The sequence below is a fragment of the Sarcophilus harrisii genome, chromosome 3, assembly GCF_902635505.1.
Source record: "Sarcophilus harrisii chromosome 3, mSarHar1.11, whole genome shotgun sequence".
Lineage (NCBI taxonomy): Eukaryota > Metazoa > Chordata > Mammalia > Dasyuromorphia > Dasyuridae > Sarcophilus > Sarcophilus harrisii.
Genome location: NC_045428.1, coordinates 242673277 through 242691083, shown reverse-complemented (window position 1 = coordinate 242691083; position 17807 = coordinate 242673277). Strand labels below are relative to the sequence as shown.

Here is a 17807-nt window from a genome sequence, read left to right as displayed (position 1 = left end):
AATTTATGCCATAGTATTTTCTATGTAATTTTTTTCCAAAACTCAGTTCTTACTCTGGTTCATATCCCAGTATCTTAGGTTTTTGAACCTCTTGGCTATCTTGATATAGGAAGCAAAAACTTAATTCAGACTAATGATGCCATCAAAAGTATGATCATTTATATTGTGGATAAGGCTTCTATTTCTGGCAGTCATGACTTTTATGAACTGCATTTGGCTATACTCCTGACTATTTAAAAAAGATTATATTGTTTTATGTTTTTATAATTTTCATTAAGCTCCTCCTCCAATTGCTAGGGTGGTTTTAAGATTATTTCAGTAGTGAAAAGTTCCATTGAAAAATTTGGGGATTTTGCCACTAAAAAGTGAATGTAGTAGGAGGTCCATTTTGTTTTTCATCATGGTAACTACATTAACTTTGCTGTTGCTTCTTTCAGTGGTTATAATGAGGATGTAAACAGTGGGGAGGTCACTGGGGCCATTACTAAAGAATTTCAATCCATAGTTTCTGAATATGCCTATGGTTCTCCTGCTACTATGACAATGACTAAAACAGCCTTCTTCCATTCTTTCTCTATAATCTTTGCTACTTTTCTCCTGAAGTGGAGAGAATGGCTGGTCTGGAGATGGAAAGACCGGGGTTTATATTTGGCCTCAGATACTTACTAGCTTTTGCTTCTGGGAAAATCAGTTAACTGTTTGTCTCAGTTCTTTCATCTCTAAAATGAACTGGAGAAGGAAATGGCAAACCATTCCAATATCTTTGCTGAGGAAATAAGTCTGACACAAATGATCAGGAACACCTCCATCATCACCACCACCACCGCCACCACCATCTTACTCTCCTTTCTCTGGTTTCTCTAGAGGCTTTTCCCAAAAGCATATACTTGTTTGGTCCTTTAAGGAAATGGGAAGGTTATTGACTTACCTTACTGCTTAAATCTTAAAAAGATCCAGTCAAGTGGGAATTAACTTCAGAGGATGCACTTGAGCTCCTGAAGTTTCTGGGAAATATTTTCATGAATTTTCCTTGTGGTAGAGGGAAGTAGCATTTTATATTCTTTTAACTTTCAGATTGACTCTTTCCATCCTTAATTGGTAAAGTGATTTTTATTGTATTTTATGGGATACAAATGCTTCATCATATTTTAATACTCTAGTCTAAATTTTTGGACTGGCCTGGCTTAGATCTGACATAGATTTTTCTCTTCTCTATTCAATTACTCTAGTTCAGATTCATATCATTCCTTTCCCCTAGACTTTCTCCAGTCTCCTGATTGTCTTTTTGTTTTCACTTTTTCCACTCTAGAACTTGTCCTTTCACAGTTCTCAAAGTAGTATTTCTAAAGCATAGGTATGACTAAAGGTGTGCTTGTAAATGTTTGATAGTTGTCTTTCCAGAAAGAAAAAATATAATTGTGGCCTGCTTTGAACTAACTCTGGCGTACTTCTGGGTCTTACTATGTAACTGTCCTCCTCAAAAAGAAATTTTAAGATGAAAAAATATTTTGATCCTATAATCAATGGGAGCCACTAGAATTTATTGAGTTAGGAGATGATGTGTCTGGCATTTTAGGAGTATCAATTTGACATTTGGGTTGAAAATGAATTGGAGAGGGGAGAAGTTTGGGATAGGGAGAACAATTTGGAAGCTCTTGTAATAGTCCAGATAAGAGGTAATTGCAGTCCAAACTAGAACACTATCTAGTAAAATGAAACCCATACTGGACATGGCTTTGGGTGGTTGTGTCATATTCTAAAGAAATAGGATAGCTAAAGGAGAGTAGAAGGAGGAGAGTAGCATTGTACATTAAGAAAGTGTATAAGGAAATTTGAAGAAGTAACATAAAAGAGGATATTCAGGTTAAAGTCAAAGAAAAATATAGAGATATCCCATTTTAATGGAGGATTCCAATCATCTAATCTTTTGCTATAGTGTTATTTCTCTCAAAATAAAATTTTAAATTTATCTTAGTGATTATTTCATCCTTCACAAGGTAGTGGAACAAATAAAGAGAAATTCTATTCTGGATCTGATTAGGAAAGATCCAGCATGAATTCTTCAGGAATAGATTATGCCATACTAATGAATGGTTGGTGAAACTGGCAATTAATACAACTATCTAGTAAAACAAATGGGAATTACACAAATAAAGTAAAAATAATTTTTGAGCACCACCATATAAAAGAACGTTGATAATCTGGATGATGTTTAGAGGAGGTGGTAGGCATAGCTTTAGTAGTGGCACTTTTTGGTTTGGGGATGAAACAATACATCCATAATTAACTGCACTGTTGCCCAAAAAGGGGGTTTACCCTATCACAGAAAGGATATTTAACAAGTGATACATATTTTCAGCTTTGGCAGACATAACCTTCCTCATTTCCCATGGAAATATATCTAGTCAACATATTATGTCCATATGGAAACTTTTGTGTTCACATCTGAGACACCTAGATTTCAATTTTTAAGGCCTTTGGTTACTAGGAAGCAATGTCAGGAAAAGGGATCAATTTGGTCCTGGAAACAACTTTGTCTGCTTTTAGGAAAAAATCTAATCCTTGGTGTGGAAAGGAATAAGGATGCGCCCAAGTCCATTCTTTATAGTGTGGAGGGGGTGAAATTGATAGATATTAATTCCATCATAAAAGGAATATTAGATTGGTGAAAGGCTTTGAGTTCATGTAATATGAGGGCAAATTGAAGGAATTAGTGATGTTTAAGCCTAGAGACTTGAAGGGAGGGAAGGGAGGGATTGTTTAGTTGATTTCAAGTATTTGTCTTGAGCTTTGGGGTTGTGTGTTTTAGCTTCAGAGGGCAGAACTGGGAGAAATGGCTAGAATTGCAAAGAGATCAGTTTATCAGGGAGAAAAAAGTCCTAAGAACTAGGGTTCTACAAAAATAGAAGTAGAAGGCAGCTAGGATGTCTTTGAATTTTCAAAGATTCAGTGAAGCAAAGCTTAAGTGATTGATCAGCATTGTTTGGAAAAATACACACTTTTGGCCTAAGAGGCTTTTGTATGTGGAATCCGTTCTTTAAAACCAATAGGGGGCCCCATGAGGGAATGTGTGGTGTTGGCTCTGGTGCCAAAGGTTAGTTTAGGTGACTGAGCTCCGCCCAAGGACAAAGAGATGAAGTTTGAGTTGTGGGGGAAGGGCAGGCAGGTAAGTTTGCAAGTCATTAGGTAGTGAAAGTCACCCAATCCCCCTGGGTGACCAAGCGAATTCTCCACTTTTCAGGCTGGTAAACAGACTGGAATTTGAGTGAAGAGTAGGGCAGGGAAGGAGTCATTAGATTTTTGAGACTGAGATCAAGGTCTTGGAACAGAGAGGATTTAGCTATGAACCTCATGAATATAGCTGGCAATAAGCACTAATCCATCTGAACCAAGATTACCATAGGTCCCAGAAGTCCAAGACTTTGGAGGCCAGGAAAGGATTCTATCCCACGGACTAGAGCTGAGAGGTTTGGAAGACTCGCCCAGTCTACGGAATTTCCACTAGCCTTTTTTCCCCCTTTTCTTTCAACAGCGATCTCAAGAAAGGACAATAATTTCATGAGACATGACAGAGGCTACTGAGCCTGCGGTTAGGGACCTCACTCCCCAGGAGAATGCAGAACCCCCTGCACTGTTGGAAAAGGGAACCGGAGAACTGGGGCCTGCTACTGGGGCTAAAGAGGAGGAGCAGGGGACGGAGGTAAAATACAGTGAGGACAAGCGGTATTCTGAAGAAGATGCTACTGGAGACGGGGCGGGAGCAGTTGCCCCAGTTGAGACTCCCAAGGAGGTGAGGGAGGAAGTAGGAGCAACAATTGGCCAAGTAGACCACAAGGAAGGTGAAGGAAGTGGAACGCTGACGCCAAGCGACTTGGAGGAGGATACACAGAAAAAACACGAAGACAAAATAAGGGAACCCCCCGAGAACGTAGAGGATCAAAAAGAACAGCAAAAGGAGGAGAAGGAAGAGAGGAGTGAAGTACTGGACGATGTAGAAGGAAAGACAGTCTGCCAGGAAAGGAGATGGGAGCTGGAGGACTGTGGCAATACTGAGCTCCAAAGGCAAGAGGAGAGCCACAGAGCAGCCAAAGGAGCCCAGGACCCGGGAGACCCGGAGCCAGAGGCAGAGGTAGGGGCGGAGCACAACGCTGCGGGTGAAGCAGCAGCTGTAACTACAGCAGCAGCAGCGGGAGCAGCTTCCCAGGAAACGGTCCAGGGAGGCGTGAAGCTGTTACAACCCGAGGGAAATCTAGCAGAGCCTGGAGCTGGGATGGATGTAGAGGACCCGGAAAGAGGGGAGGTGAAAGAACCAAAAGATAGAAATTCTGAAAATGGAGAGAGCTACGAAGGAGAAGAAAACAGTCCTGTGCTCCGAATGGAGCTTGTAGATTCAACGGCATTGGAGCAGCAGGAAGAAGCGGAAGGGCAACGGAACCCTGAGGAGAGGGGCAGTTTGACAGATGATGCGCGGGAAAATGAGGCTCTCCAAGGTACACGTTATGCCGAGAATACAGAAGTTGAATCTGCAGAAGGACTGGCAGAGGAGGAAAGCGGAGGACCGGAAAGTGTAAAGGACTCCGCCGCCGGAGGGGATCCTAGAGAATCTGGGCAGGTGGAATGTGAAAGTCTTGGTGCCAACAGGGATGTCCAGGAAGAAGCCCTGGAAGAGGGGAAAGAAAATTGGGATGAGGAACAACCTAACGTAGAAGTCACGGTCCAAGGGGAGGAAGAAAACCTTGATGGGAGCCCACAGAAGGAAGAAGAAAACGAGACTACTTCAGAGAAAAAGTTAGAGGCAGAGCTGAGTAACCACCTGTCGGAGACGAGCTCCGAAGATGCCCCTGCTGAAGCCGAGACAAATAAATTAGAGGAAGGGCTGAATGGTCCGGGAGAGGAAGGAGAAATATACGAGGAGGAGGCTTCAGGAGACAGAGCTTCAGCACCCCCACTGGCCCTGGGGAACGAACACGACATTTCCCTTTTTGTCAAGGTAAGTCTCACTTCTCAGATCTCTTCCCACTTTACCATTCCCTTAACCCTTCCCCTTTGGGAGTGTGGGCTTCTCACATTCAAGGAGACGTTGGGCAGAGTGGGCTTCCCCCTTCGTACCCTGAGCTCCGGTGGATTTCCAGGGAAGAGCAGTCAGAATCAGGGGTAATTATGTAAATGCATACAAACTTTCCACTGTCCTTTGTCCTGAAAATAATAACTTGGTTATTCGAGACGACTATTAAAAAATCCTCCTCCCATTTCTCTTCCTTCTCTCTTACCTCTTCTCCCCACCTTCTATTTACTTGCAAACTAGCTACTAAACAATTAGTGCTGGGGTCAGAGTAGTGCTAAATAGTTTCTGCCAATAGGATTAAAGATGTGAAAATGTCACGGAATGAAATAGTCAGGAAGCAGGTGAAGTGAAAAGTAATCACAGCACTTCAAATCTCAACGATTAAAGATGATATATGTTTTCAGTGTCCCAAATTCCAGAAAGATGCAGTTTCTAGTAGTATAAGGAATATTTGTAATGAAAAATGGGTACTTAAAAAATATAATGCCACGGGCAGATTAAAATGCCACATACTAAAAAAAAAAAAAAAAAAGAAATATAAAGTAGTAATACTTTATGATGATTAAAAACTCCTTTATTTGTATGTTAAAACTTCAGTTTCAATTTAAATACATCACCTTCCTTATATTACACTGTTGTTTAGGAAAACTTTTATGTTTATGTTAAGTTTTATGTTTAACTTTGAAGCTGTAGGAGGTATTAAAAAACAAAACAAAACAATAACCAGTCAACCTAACATGGCTTCACATAAAGAGCCTTGTTAATAAGTTCTGGATGACCAGGAGAGAAGGCTATAATAAGACTAAGAATGTGCTTTGTATATTGCATCATAATCCTTTAAGAAATTATTGACAGAGTTCTAGAAGCTAGCTTACTCAAATACAAGCAAGATTTCTAAAGTAAAAAAGGAGAATGTGAAACGTCTTTATATAATTAAGGTAAAGTAAATCTCAGATTTATTTAATGGAAAGGGAAATGTGGAAGGAAAGGCACTTCATTCAAAGGAAATATCACTTTCCAAAAAAATTGTGGACTACTCTTTGTAAGATGTTTTAAAAATGAATTTTATGATATATCTTCAGGCTATATCCTTCAACCTGCAGGAGTCTAAAGAGATTAGGAACTGTTTCATTTCACCATCTTGGCTGCTAGATTTAGGAATCAAATTTCCAGTTCCACCAAAATATAGGTAGAACCAATATTTGTTCTTCTTTAGCACTTTGTTGATAGACTTGGATTTTATTTCACTCCCCCCCCCCCCCCCCCCTTAATCTTCTCTTGGATGATTAAAAAAAATCTATATTCCTTACTTCCCCAACCCAAACTGCATATTGCTGATCATGAGAAATCTAACTTTTATTTTTCTGAATCTATATTTGTAATGACTTTTCTATAGCATGACATTATTTCCTCCTCTGGCATTCCATTTGGCAATTGAGTAAATTCAGACAAGAGATTAAAACTTGCTCATGGTCAAACCATGAACAAAATTAAAGCCAGTATTGAGGTCTCTTAATTCCTGTCTCCAGCTCTAGACCATTATACCTCTCTGGGTTGTGGGATCTGAATTAACTGATTTTTGAGGTGGTGGTTGTTCAGTAATTTTAACTTAACCGACTCTTCATGACCTCTTTGGGTTTTCCTTGGCAAAGATACTGGAGTGATTTGCTATTTCCTTCTCCAGCTCATTTTACAAATGAGGAACTGAGGTAAAAAAGTTAAATGACTTGCTCAGGTTCACATTGATAGTTTAAGTGTTTGAGGCCAGATTTGAACTCAAGAAGATGAATCTTCCTGACTTCAAGCCAGAAGTCTATCCACTGTACCAATTAATTGCATACTCTACTTCCCTGGCCTTTTTTGTTTGATTTTCAGAAATTCTGATTTATGACTTCATTTCCACTAATAGAACAAAATGTGGTAGAGAATATTTCTGACTGATGGTTTTTAAAGGAAATTCCAAACCTTTAAAAATCCAGACTTAATGCGTTCTCTTGAAACCTGATTGTGCTACCCTACTTAAGACCTTCAAAATATTATTGTGCATTTTTGTCATGTGGAACTTAAAATATGCAAGGAGAACTTTTTAAACACTGTGAGGGAATTTTTAGCTGCTCAGCTACCAGTGACTTTATTGGATTTATGGGGATAAAAAAAAATCCTGCTTTGGGAAAAAAATCCCTTTAGGTACTTAATTATCCCCTTTTCTGGGGTGAGGGTTTGAGAAGGAAGAAAACAAATAATTAGTTTCTCGAGTTTTACTGGGAAGTGGTATAGCTGATTTGTTTGTACAGAAAAATGCAACCTGAAGGATTTTAATGAACAAATAATTTATCCAACAAACAAAATAGGTGAAATTTTTAAATTTCCTTGTTATGTTTTAAAGGAAACAAATTCCTAGACAAATTTTTCAAGTAGATTTCTGACTAAAGCAAACTTTGAAGGTGACTCAAAGTATGTCTCTCATTAAATTATTAAAGTTTTTCAACTTCCTGCATTATTAATGATTTTTAAAACACAATAAAATTCAAAATCTTGTCTTCTTTGTAATGATATCAAATTTAAAACAGCTCTTGCTTTAAGCTTTACACAGAACTCTTTGTCAGATATAATATATTTTTCTAGGATTTCTTTTTTAGATTAAATGCTATTTGCAATCAGGTTGTTTTGATCAGGATCAAGAAGTCCATAGAAGACACCTCAGATACAGTATATCTTTAGGCAAGTAGAAGTGATGGTGATAATTAACAAATAATAAACAATAACAACTTTGATAATATACACTCAATACATTTTTCCTTTGAGGTTCAGCAGTGAGTTTGTAACTTTTTAAGTGCATTTGCTTTCATGTGAGAGTTCTTTTTGTCTTTTTTTAAGTAGTCATCCTATTTACAAGCTTTTAGCTCATTTTTGAAGTTCATTTTTTAAAATAAAAAATAAATTATTTGGGTAAAAATGATGTATTCATTTACCCAGCCATAAGATTTTAACTGATTTTGAATTAATTTAGCCAAATTAACTGAATGTGTTAGGAGCAGTTGATGAATTGTGGAGGAAGCAAGTAAAAACCTTCATAGAACTTAGAACACAATAGGGGAGATATGATTGAAGCAAACAATTGTGACACAGTACAATGTGAAAATGAAGCATGAATTACTGTATAAAAAGCAAAGAGAGATCAAAGGAGAAAAAGATCATATCTAGTTTGGGGAAACAGGGAAGACTTCATGAAAAAGGCCATTTTTGAATTGAGTCTTGAAGGATGAGTAAGAGTTAGACAGAACTTTATGAAAGAGGCATTCCAGGCAAGGAATATTATGAATAAAGGAACAAAAGAGAAAAAGCATAAGTAATTCCAAACAAAAACAAACAAACAAACAAAAGTCTAGTTTGGCAATGATTCAAATAGTAATTTGCTGCCTTGGAACATATGAAAATAATTGCCCCAACTTTTTTTTTTTTTTCCTGGGCTATGTGGTAAAAATTTAGTGGTTCTAGCCATTTTAAAAAATCCTCTATCTTTGTAGTAATTTACTCTAAGACACTTTGACACGTTATCATACCATGGAAGTAAAACTGCATTATAAAAACTGTCTTAATGGAGAGGTTCATTGCTATAGTTGATGTGTGTGTGTGTGTGTGTGTGTGTGTGTGTGTGTGTGTCTGACTTCAACTCCTGAAGACCTTCTTTTGTAGTAATATTACAGTTAATATTATTTGAAAGAATATCTCTAGGGCTTAAATTACAAATCCTCTAGCTTTGAAATTAGGAGAAGCAGATAGTTTATTAACTCTTCTAGGACTTATTGCTATGAGAGTTAATCACATTGGGTACGATCTGAGATTTACTTTTATGATATGTATTTTTCTCAATAATTTTTACTACTTAAAATGTTTTTCCTGTGGCACACTTAAAATAGGTAATTGCTATCTACTTTTCTAAGAAGAATAAAGCCATTTGTGTTGATATTTTTCAGCTACCCTCTCCAATTACCACAAATTTCTACACTACTTTTTTTTTTTTAGTGATTTTAGGCATGTCATTCAGTCCCAGGTATGGCATCTGTAAAATAGAGATTAAAAACATATTCTTCAAAAGATGATTGTAAGAATCTAATGAGATAATATATGTGAAATACTTTTAAAATCTTAAATGCTACATACATATCATGATTGTAGTAAAAATCATACTATGAAAGAAAACATAGATCTCCCACTCTAATGAAAAAAAAAACCTTCAAGAAAAATAGTTTACACATGCAGAGACAGATAATGCTTCAATCTGTATTCAGATATAATCTGGGTGTGGATAGGATTTTTCATCAAAAGTCCTTCAATGTAGTTATGGATCATTGTCTTTCTGAGAAGAGCAAAATCATTCATAGCTGGTCATCCCAGAACATTGCTCTTACTTTGTATGCAGTACATTTCACTTTGCTTGAGTTCATGGGGCTTTTTTTTTTTTTTTTTCTGAGAGTATCCTGCTCATCATTTCCTATAGAACAATAATATATATTTTTTAAAATTTGTATTTCTATAATTATTAGTGATATGTAATGGTGCTCACTTCTTTTGTGAATTACTAACTGCATTCATATTTTTTGACTACTTATCTGTTAGGGAATAGTTTTGGTTCTATCTATCTGGGGCAATTACATAGCATAAGAGATAGAATGCTAGGTCTGGAGTTAGAAAGATTAATCTTTCTGAGTTCAAATGTGGCCTTAGAGACTTACAAGATTTTTTGACCAGTCACTTAACCCTCTTTGTCTGTTTTCATTTCTGTAAAATGAACTGGAGAAGGAAATAGGAAACCACTCCAGTATCTTTTCCAAGAAAACTCCAAAGAGGGTCATAAAGAGTTGTATGTGACTGAAATATATTTATCCATATAGGTATATATATACACACATATATATGTTTACACACATGTACACATATATATGTGTGTGTATATATAAACATTTGTATATGTGTATGTGTATGTAGCTATTAGTACAAGTGACATGCCCTCTGAAATTGTCACGTGGTTCAAATTGATACTGCATATTCCCATTGCACTGGAACCAATGAATCATATTTTATATAATTAATTATAAGTTCAAATAATGAAAATGTAACCATTAAAAAAAAAACTGTTAAAATAAGGATAGCCAGGTGGCATAGTGGATAGAGCACCAGCCCTGAAATCAGGAGACCCTGAGTTCAAATCTGATCTTAGACACTGTAATACCAGAGAAACTGAGGCAAGATAAGAGATTATAGAGAGTTGTGATGACCGCATATTTTAAAATCAGCCGGAGACAGGAATTCAGGTTAGGGGAAAATCGTCAATCTTTATTCCCAGTGAAGAAAGATCGGAGGTGGAAGAAAATCAGCAATAGCAGTGTGTGCAGCTGAGTCAAGAAGCTAGCTAGACCAGAAGCCACCAGACCAGCAGCCACCAGAATAGAACCCAGCCAGCAATCTCTCCCAGCCTCTTCTTCCCCTGTGCCTCCACCCACCAAAATCGTCATTTCCTATATAACACATCAGGACTTGCACAGGGAGTGGACAGGGGCCATTCTTTATCCAAGCATGTATATTAGAGTATAGTCCAATTACTATTTAGCCTCATGTGCTTGGGGCCTCAGTGCATCAACTCAAGCCTCAGCCCATTACAGAGAGTATTTAATAATTTATTTAATAGGGAGAGATTTACTGGGACCAAATGCATCCATGATTTGGTCCCCGGGCTGAATAAGACTATCATCTCCAAGAATCCAGCAAACAATGTGAGTTCTCAATGACATATATACATGTGGCTCAGACACAGGGAGTAGATGGAGGCAGGATTGGAGTCAGGGTGCTGAGAGCAGGAAGGGACTCTGACAGGATGGGGTGAGACACGGGAGATGGGATGACGTAATGTGGGGAGGAACCCAGGAGATGGGGAGAGGGTCTTGCTTAGACTGTATCTGATGTTCTGATAGCTTGGGATGGGGAGAGACATTCTGATATTCTAAAACATAAGATCTTTTATCCTTATCAAATATTCTGATTAAGAGGGAGGGGTAGTTTCCACAGGACTGAGCAGAACAATTATAAACTGAGGCAGAACAATTAGGGAAACTGAGTCAGGACAATAAAAGAGAACTGTAGCATAACAACACTTAATACTTCCTAGCTGGGCATATCCTGGGCAAGTTGCCTGAGTCAAAAAAAAAAAAAACCCAATTCTTTTTTTGCCTAAATTCCTCATCTGTATAATGGGGCCACACTGAAGAAAGAAATGGTAAACTATGCCACTATCTTTATCAGGAAAACTCTGAATGGGATTAAAAGTTCAGACACCCCACCTACCACCCCCTGGTTAAGAACCTCAGGACTAAATGATCGAAAATCCTTTTCCACAGTTACTTTATCAGAACTTTAGCTTCCAATGCAAAATATGAAGCCATTAAAAACTGGTGCCAGAAATTCTATCTATAGTTTAAATAAAACAAGTTCGATCTCTTCAATGACAACAAGACATTAACACAGAATCCTTTATTCAAACTCTGAAAATGCAACCATTTTAAGTGATTGATTATTTAAACCAATCAGGATCTACCAGTGTTTATGTATTATATGCATGTTTATCTGTTAATTGTCTTTGTATCGCAGATATCAAACCCTTATCTGAGAACTTTGAGGCAAAGATTTTTTTTCTCATTTGATTTTCTCTTATTTTGATTCACTAATTTGTTTTTTGTGTAAACTTTTGTGTTTGTCAAAATTTTATATATATGTTTGAATTATATTTCTAATAAGGCTTCTGAATTTCACTTTTTTTTCCTGTTTTCTGAGTTGTTTGTATTCTTTATCCTCACCACTTTTCAATTATTTTATATTTACTTGGCATATATTTTGTATGGATTTCTCGATGTCCACAATGGAGACCAGATACTATTTGGAGTTCCATTTCCTGGTCTTGGCATTAGTTGGTTCAGGAGCTTGGTTGCCCTTCTCCCTGTGTCTCCACCAAGAAACCCAGATCTCTTCAGAGGATCATATTTCTGCTTGCTCCTCATCCAATATCAGTCAACTCTGAGTCTACCTCTTGTCATTTTCCATGTCAGTGACTTGGGGTAAAGCTCTAATGGCTCTATCCAAGTATGGATCTATTTGAGGGGAAAGGGTTCTTAAATGATTACCCTTTCACTTCATTTATTCAATATATTCCTTTCTGTTTTGATTGTCCCCTTTGTAGCAATTATCAATCTAAACTAGTTTCCTGTGCTGTTTCCTATGACTTTTTATAAAAGTGGAATATTTAGTTTAAATATATTTTTGACTTACTACTCCAGAGCAAGTTTAGCTGTGTTCTAATGTCAATTTTTTTCCCCTAATGCTTATTAATTCAAGCTGCCAAATCCAGTGAGTTTACCTTTGATGGTTGCACTATAGTTTCATTTAACCAATTAACATCATGCCAAGGGATATTTCCCCTCAAAGATTTACTAAGAATGGAAGTACAAACATTTCACTCAGTACCTGGGGGCCCTCTGGGAAGAATGGGCTTAAATTTAAAGCACTTCATACACAATCTTCAAGTTCATTTCCAAAAGTGGTAGAGTCTCTTGATTAGTCTTTGTCTCAACTACTAATGAGTTGATTCAATCAGAACTCTGAATACTTTGTTTTGTTTCTCACCAAATTCCAGCAAAGACTCCAGCTTTTGGCTTCACTGTCTTGACTTTTCAAAACTCACAAGGTCAAAGCACTCTCCAACCTACTGTGAAATAGAAGGGAAGACAGGAAAGAACAGAAACCAAAAAATATAGAAGCAACAATAGGATAGTTTGAATTGTAATATAGTATGAAATTCATTTTTGTGTCTTTGCAATGGCTATCCCTGACCTATGAAATACTTGACTTCCTTTGAGACTAAGCTTAAATGTTATACTTTCTTAAGAGGCTTGTCTTGGTTCTCTCTCCCTCCTTCCCTTCTTCCCCCATCTACCAGGGCTTTCCCCTGTATAGTTACTTTGCATTTATATTATCTTACATATGTTGTTATTGTTGAGTCATTTTTCAGTCATGGAACTTTTCATGACTCCATTTGAGGTTTTCTGGAGTAGTTTGCCTTTTTCTTTTCTAACTCGTTTTATAGATAAATGATTGAGACAAACAGGGTTAAATGACTTGTCAAGAGTCACACAGCTGGGAAGGGTCTGAGGCTAAAGATGAAATCTTTCTGATAGCCCCAGAATTCTATCCATTGTGCCACCTAGTTATCTTCATCTCACCTATACTCATTTACAAAAATATCTATTAGCATGTAAGTTCATTGAGGTTAAGAACTGTTTGCTTTGTATCACCAGTGCCTAGCATTGGCACATGTTGTTTAGTTGTTTCAATTGTGTCTGATTCTTGGTGATCCCCTTTTTTTGGAGGGGGTTAAGATACTGGAGACAAACAGGGTTAAATGACATGCCAAGGGTCTGGGGTCAAATTTGAACTAAGGTCCTCCTGACCCCAAGCCCAGCAATCTGGTCCATTCTGGCACCTGTGCTGACACATAGTAAACATTTAATAAATTCCTTTTGATTGATTAGTTGATATTACTCTGGTTATTCGAGTCTTTATTTCTGTAAGAGTGTTTTATAGTTCAATTAATTGCTCTAAGTCCTGAGTGTGCTTTGGTACAGAGCTTCTTAAACTATGGGGTCATGTAATTGAATGTGGGGGTTGTAAAAAATTTGAAAACAATAAAAAGTGTCAAATATTCTGCCAAGATTTAATTCTTTATATAAAAATAAACAAGCCCAACCAACTCATTAGTATGCAAACTTGCTTTCATCTTTAAAAAACGGCAAAATTACATGTATTAAATTTGAAGTTGTTTATGATTTTTAAAAATCAGCGTTTGATTTGTATACCTGTGTTTTATGCCCATATACGCAGAGTTGTTTAAACTTTTCTCTGGTGAAAAGGGGTCATGAGTGGAAAAAGTTTAAGAAGCCCAGCTTTGGTAAACTGTTAGATAATGTATATGTATCAAGTACATTCTCACTCATTTTCTCAGAGCCAAGTTTCTACATCAGTCTCTCAGGTTTCCAAGGTGGGTCTAAGCTTAAAGAGTTGGGGTGCTTCTTGACTTGAGTCTTTATTGAATTCCTCCTAATTTTTAGTGTTCCATTTAATCTAAAATAAACTTGCTTTTACAAAGGTTATTTACTTCAGAGACAATAGCATATACATTGTTCTTCCAACATTATATGCATCTACATTCCCCTAGACTACCTCAGTCTCAGAGTGGAATCAGTCTAAAATTTAGTTCAGTTCTTAAATAGCATTGGTCCTATCAAATTCAGGACCAAAGGTAATATCTATTTCAGCTCATGATGACAGCAGCAACATCATCTAATTTTTATATAGTGCTTTATTTTTTATTTTTCCACTCAATTTTAATTTTTCATAATTTCTTAAAATATTATATATATATATACATATATATTTTTTCAGAGTACTTAATGAGTCTTATTTTATTTTTCCCCTACTTGTCTTCCAGATCAATTAATTTTGATAGATACTTCATAAACTTTTCTATTTTTTTCACATACTTGAATTTATTCTAACATTTGTTATGAAATCATTGAGTTTTATTTGCTTCATTTTATTTTTCAGAGTCATGTTTTCTAACATTCTAAGCTCCATCACACTTTTGATTGTCTACTTGTGCAAGTCTCATTCAGCCTTTGACACTTTCTAATTATTGAGGTTGAGAAATTGAAAGCAAAAATCAGTGATGAGTTATTCTTTCTGAGCCTCAATTTTCCCATTTGTAAAATGAGTGGGTGTGATTCAATGACTTTCAAGTTGTAAAACTAGGGTATTGCAAACTTTTATTTTGTCAGCTTTATCAGAAAACTTGATGTTCTGCCTTCATATAGCAGAACCTGTAATATACCCAAGACTAACTATTGTTTAATTTATCTTTGGAGTGAATTCTTTATAGGTATAAGTAGAATCTCTATAACAAAATCGTGCTAATATCTACACTTACCAGTTACCTACAACTATCTGATCACTCTTCTCTGACCCTGGTACTACTCCCTCCTCCTCCTCACCAAATGGCTACTCACAATGAAATCTATGAGCAGATTCATTAAGGTCTTTGGAACAAATATCTCATGAAAATCCAGGCTATTCTTGGGTTATTTCTATTACTCTCCTTCAATAGCAGTAAAGATAAGAGAGAACCCATTGATTTAGTCTGGGCTAAATGAATGATGAAGAAAACAGTCAAAGTGACATTTCCAGACTCTAGAGTTCAATGTCTTCCTTCCTTTTCTGCACTTGGTCCTTGATTTCTGAACCTGTGTGTTGTCTAGATCTGAACAGGGGTGAAAGTAACTTAGGGTGCTTATTATTATTATGCTTCATCTCTAACCCAGCTTATAGCTACCACCATTGTTCTCTCATTGATATTTAACCAGTAGTTCACTGTGTATAATTTTTATAGCGAATTCTCTAGGCTAAAGTTTTCATATTGGGATAGGAGATAGTGACTGTGATTTTATAGGTATAGGGATTTTATAGAGGAATAAAATTCCTCTCTAAAAAGAGACCAGCATTTTCTCTGCTATTTATCATCTTCAAAGGGGGTATAACACACTGAGAAGTTAAATGATGTGGTCAAAATCATATGGCCAGCTTGTGTCAAAGGCAATACTTGAATTCAGGTGGTCTTAAGCTAGTTCTATTATATCATGCTGCCTTTCAAATTCAAATCAAAAGTTTGAAATAACCTTATTTTTCCTGCATAGCTAAAGTCCATCTCTCTGCTTTTGCTGTTCTTATGATGCTCATGTCTTGCTAGTTCTTTCATTTTAGAACCAAAGGAAGAAATTTGTTTAAAGTCATACAATATATAGGATCAGACTTATGTCAAGAACGCCACTGCTTTCATTTTTAGTAGAGTAATCTATATGTATGAAGGTGATTATACTTTCCCTTTTGTATGAAGACACTTAGTTTAGCTATTAGATGGAAGAATTTTTGTGCAATAGCTAAAGGTAACTTAGATCTGAGTGTGCCACAGACTATAACTGTTTCTGGACCACATTAATTTGACATGCTTTAAGTGAGCATGAAGCTTATAGGAGGCAATAGAAGGATTAATGCTTCTTCATTATCACATTGCTTCACACAAACATTTATTAACTTTTTATATTTAAAATTAGGATTTATTGAAAATCTTTATAGATGACATTTAAAAAAATATCTCAAATTAAAAGTTGGATATAACAGACTTGATTTGAAGTATGTAGTTACTATAACAGGACAGCTAGGTGACAAAGTCGATTGAGCCTCAGACCTCAGAAGGATCTAAGTTCAAATCTAATTTCAGACATTTAATACTTGTGTGATCCAGACACTTAACAGTTGTATGACCCTGTGCAAGTCATTTAATCCCTATTTGCCTTAGTTCTTCATTTGTAAAATGGGGACAGACTGTAAATGCAAATGGCAAACCACTCTTGTATCTTTGCCAAGAAAAATTCCTTACACAAGTTCATGGGCTCACAAGTGTCATAACTGAACAACTGAACAATAACAAAGTTACTACAGTGCCCTCTGAATTTAAATTCACATTCATTAAACAAACATTTATTTAGTATCTTCTATGTTCAAGGTACTGCATTGATAAAACTACTACTATAATATTGCTAGAGGAGAAGATGGGATACAATAAAGAACTAGAGAAGTAACTTATGAATTACTTTGAAGTGAAGAGAGCACTAATCTGTCTATGTATTACAAGGCTTCAAAGAGGCAGAGTTTCCAGTGAGTCTTGAAAGAAGTTAAGGATTCCTACAAAGGACTGTGAACAGAGATTGTTTTCTAAGCACAGGGGATGACTTGGGCACGTGCATATAGCAGTGAATGTCACAACTATTGTGGCAGGAATGTTTGTTAAGGACAGTGAGATAGGGCTGCAAAGAAACTCATTTGAAATCATGTAAGACTCTTTCAAAAATGAAAGTTAAAACTGAGAGTTAATAAGATTCAACATTTGATATTTTAGAAATTAAAATTTTGAAGTAGATTTAATGTAAATTATAACCTAGGAAGGGTTTTTTCCTTTGCACTTTTTATTTCTACTGAATGCTTCTTATGTTACTTAGAGTCTTGACAAATAATTAGATTGAGCAACTGAAAGACTAATCTTAAACTCTAGCATTTTCATTTTAGAAGACATCAGGTCTGCCAAAGACATAATGGTGAATTAAAATATTTCAAGTTAGGAATGGGAAAAGAACCCAAACTCACTTTAATCTCTTCTAGGAAATATTTGTAGGGATATGTTGAATAGATAAACTATTTTTAAAATGCAGAACTTTGCTTTCAATTTCTCAACCCCAGTAATTGCCCCAAAGTGGTATAACATTTGAACAAACATTGACATTTTGCAGTGCACAATTATCCCCAAAACAATCATGTCTGTGTGCTTATTGCCACACCGGCTCTCTCTGAATAAACCAATTGTAGTTGGGTTCCCTGTTGCTTTTCATTGCAACAAGAGAGGGCATGTTGTGGCACATTTCCTGGTGCTGCCTTTTGGTCTCCAAAGGGTTTGAAAAAAAAGAAACATTTATTTTTGTAATGTTCTATAAACTATATAATTTAAAGGAAAATGGGCAACCATATATTTAAGGATTATTCATTTTGCAATTTCTTTTTCTAAATGAAAAACAACTCAGCATTTGCTCTC

General features: G+C 36.3%; 1 protein-coding gene across 2 annotated transcripts in view; it reads left to right on the top strand.

The window, feature by feature from the left end:
• The first annotated feature begins 3236 nt into the window (after positions 1–3236).
• CLIC6 (chloride intracellular channel 6) overlaps positions 3237–17807 on the top strand; it is a 71410-nt gene continuing 56839 nt past the window's right edge. The window contains exon 1 of one of the 2 annotated variants that reach the window (XM_003763417.3): positions 3237–4990. In XM_003763417.3, the coding sequence (XP_003763465.1) occupies positions 3566–4990 (1425 nt within the window). In that variant the 5' untranslated portion in view covers positions 3237–3565. Of the gene's footprint in view, positions 4991–5907; positions 6004–17807 lie in introns of those variants that run through there. The other variant, XM_031959307.1, reaches the window with a different exon arrangement.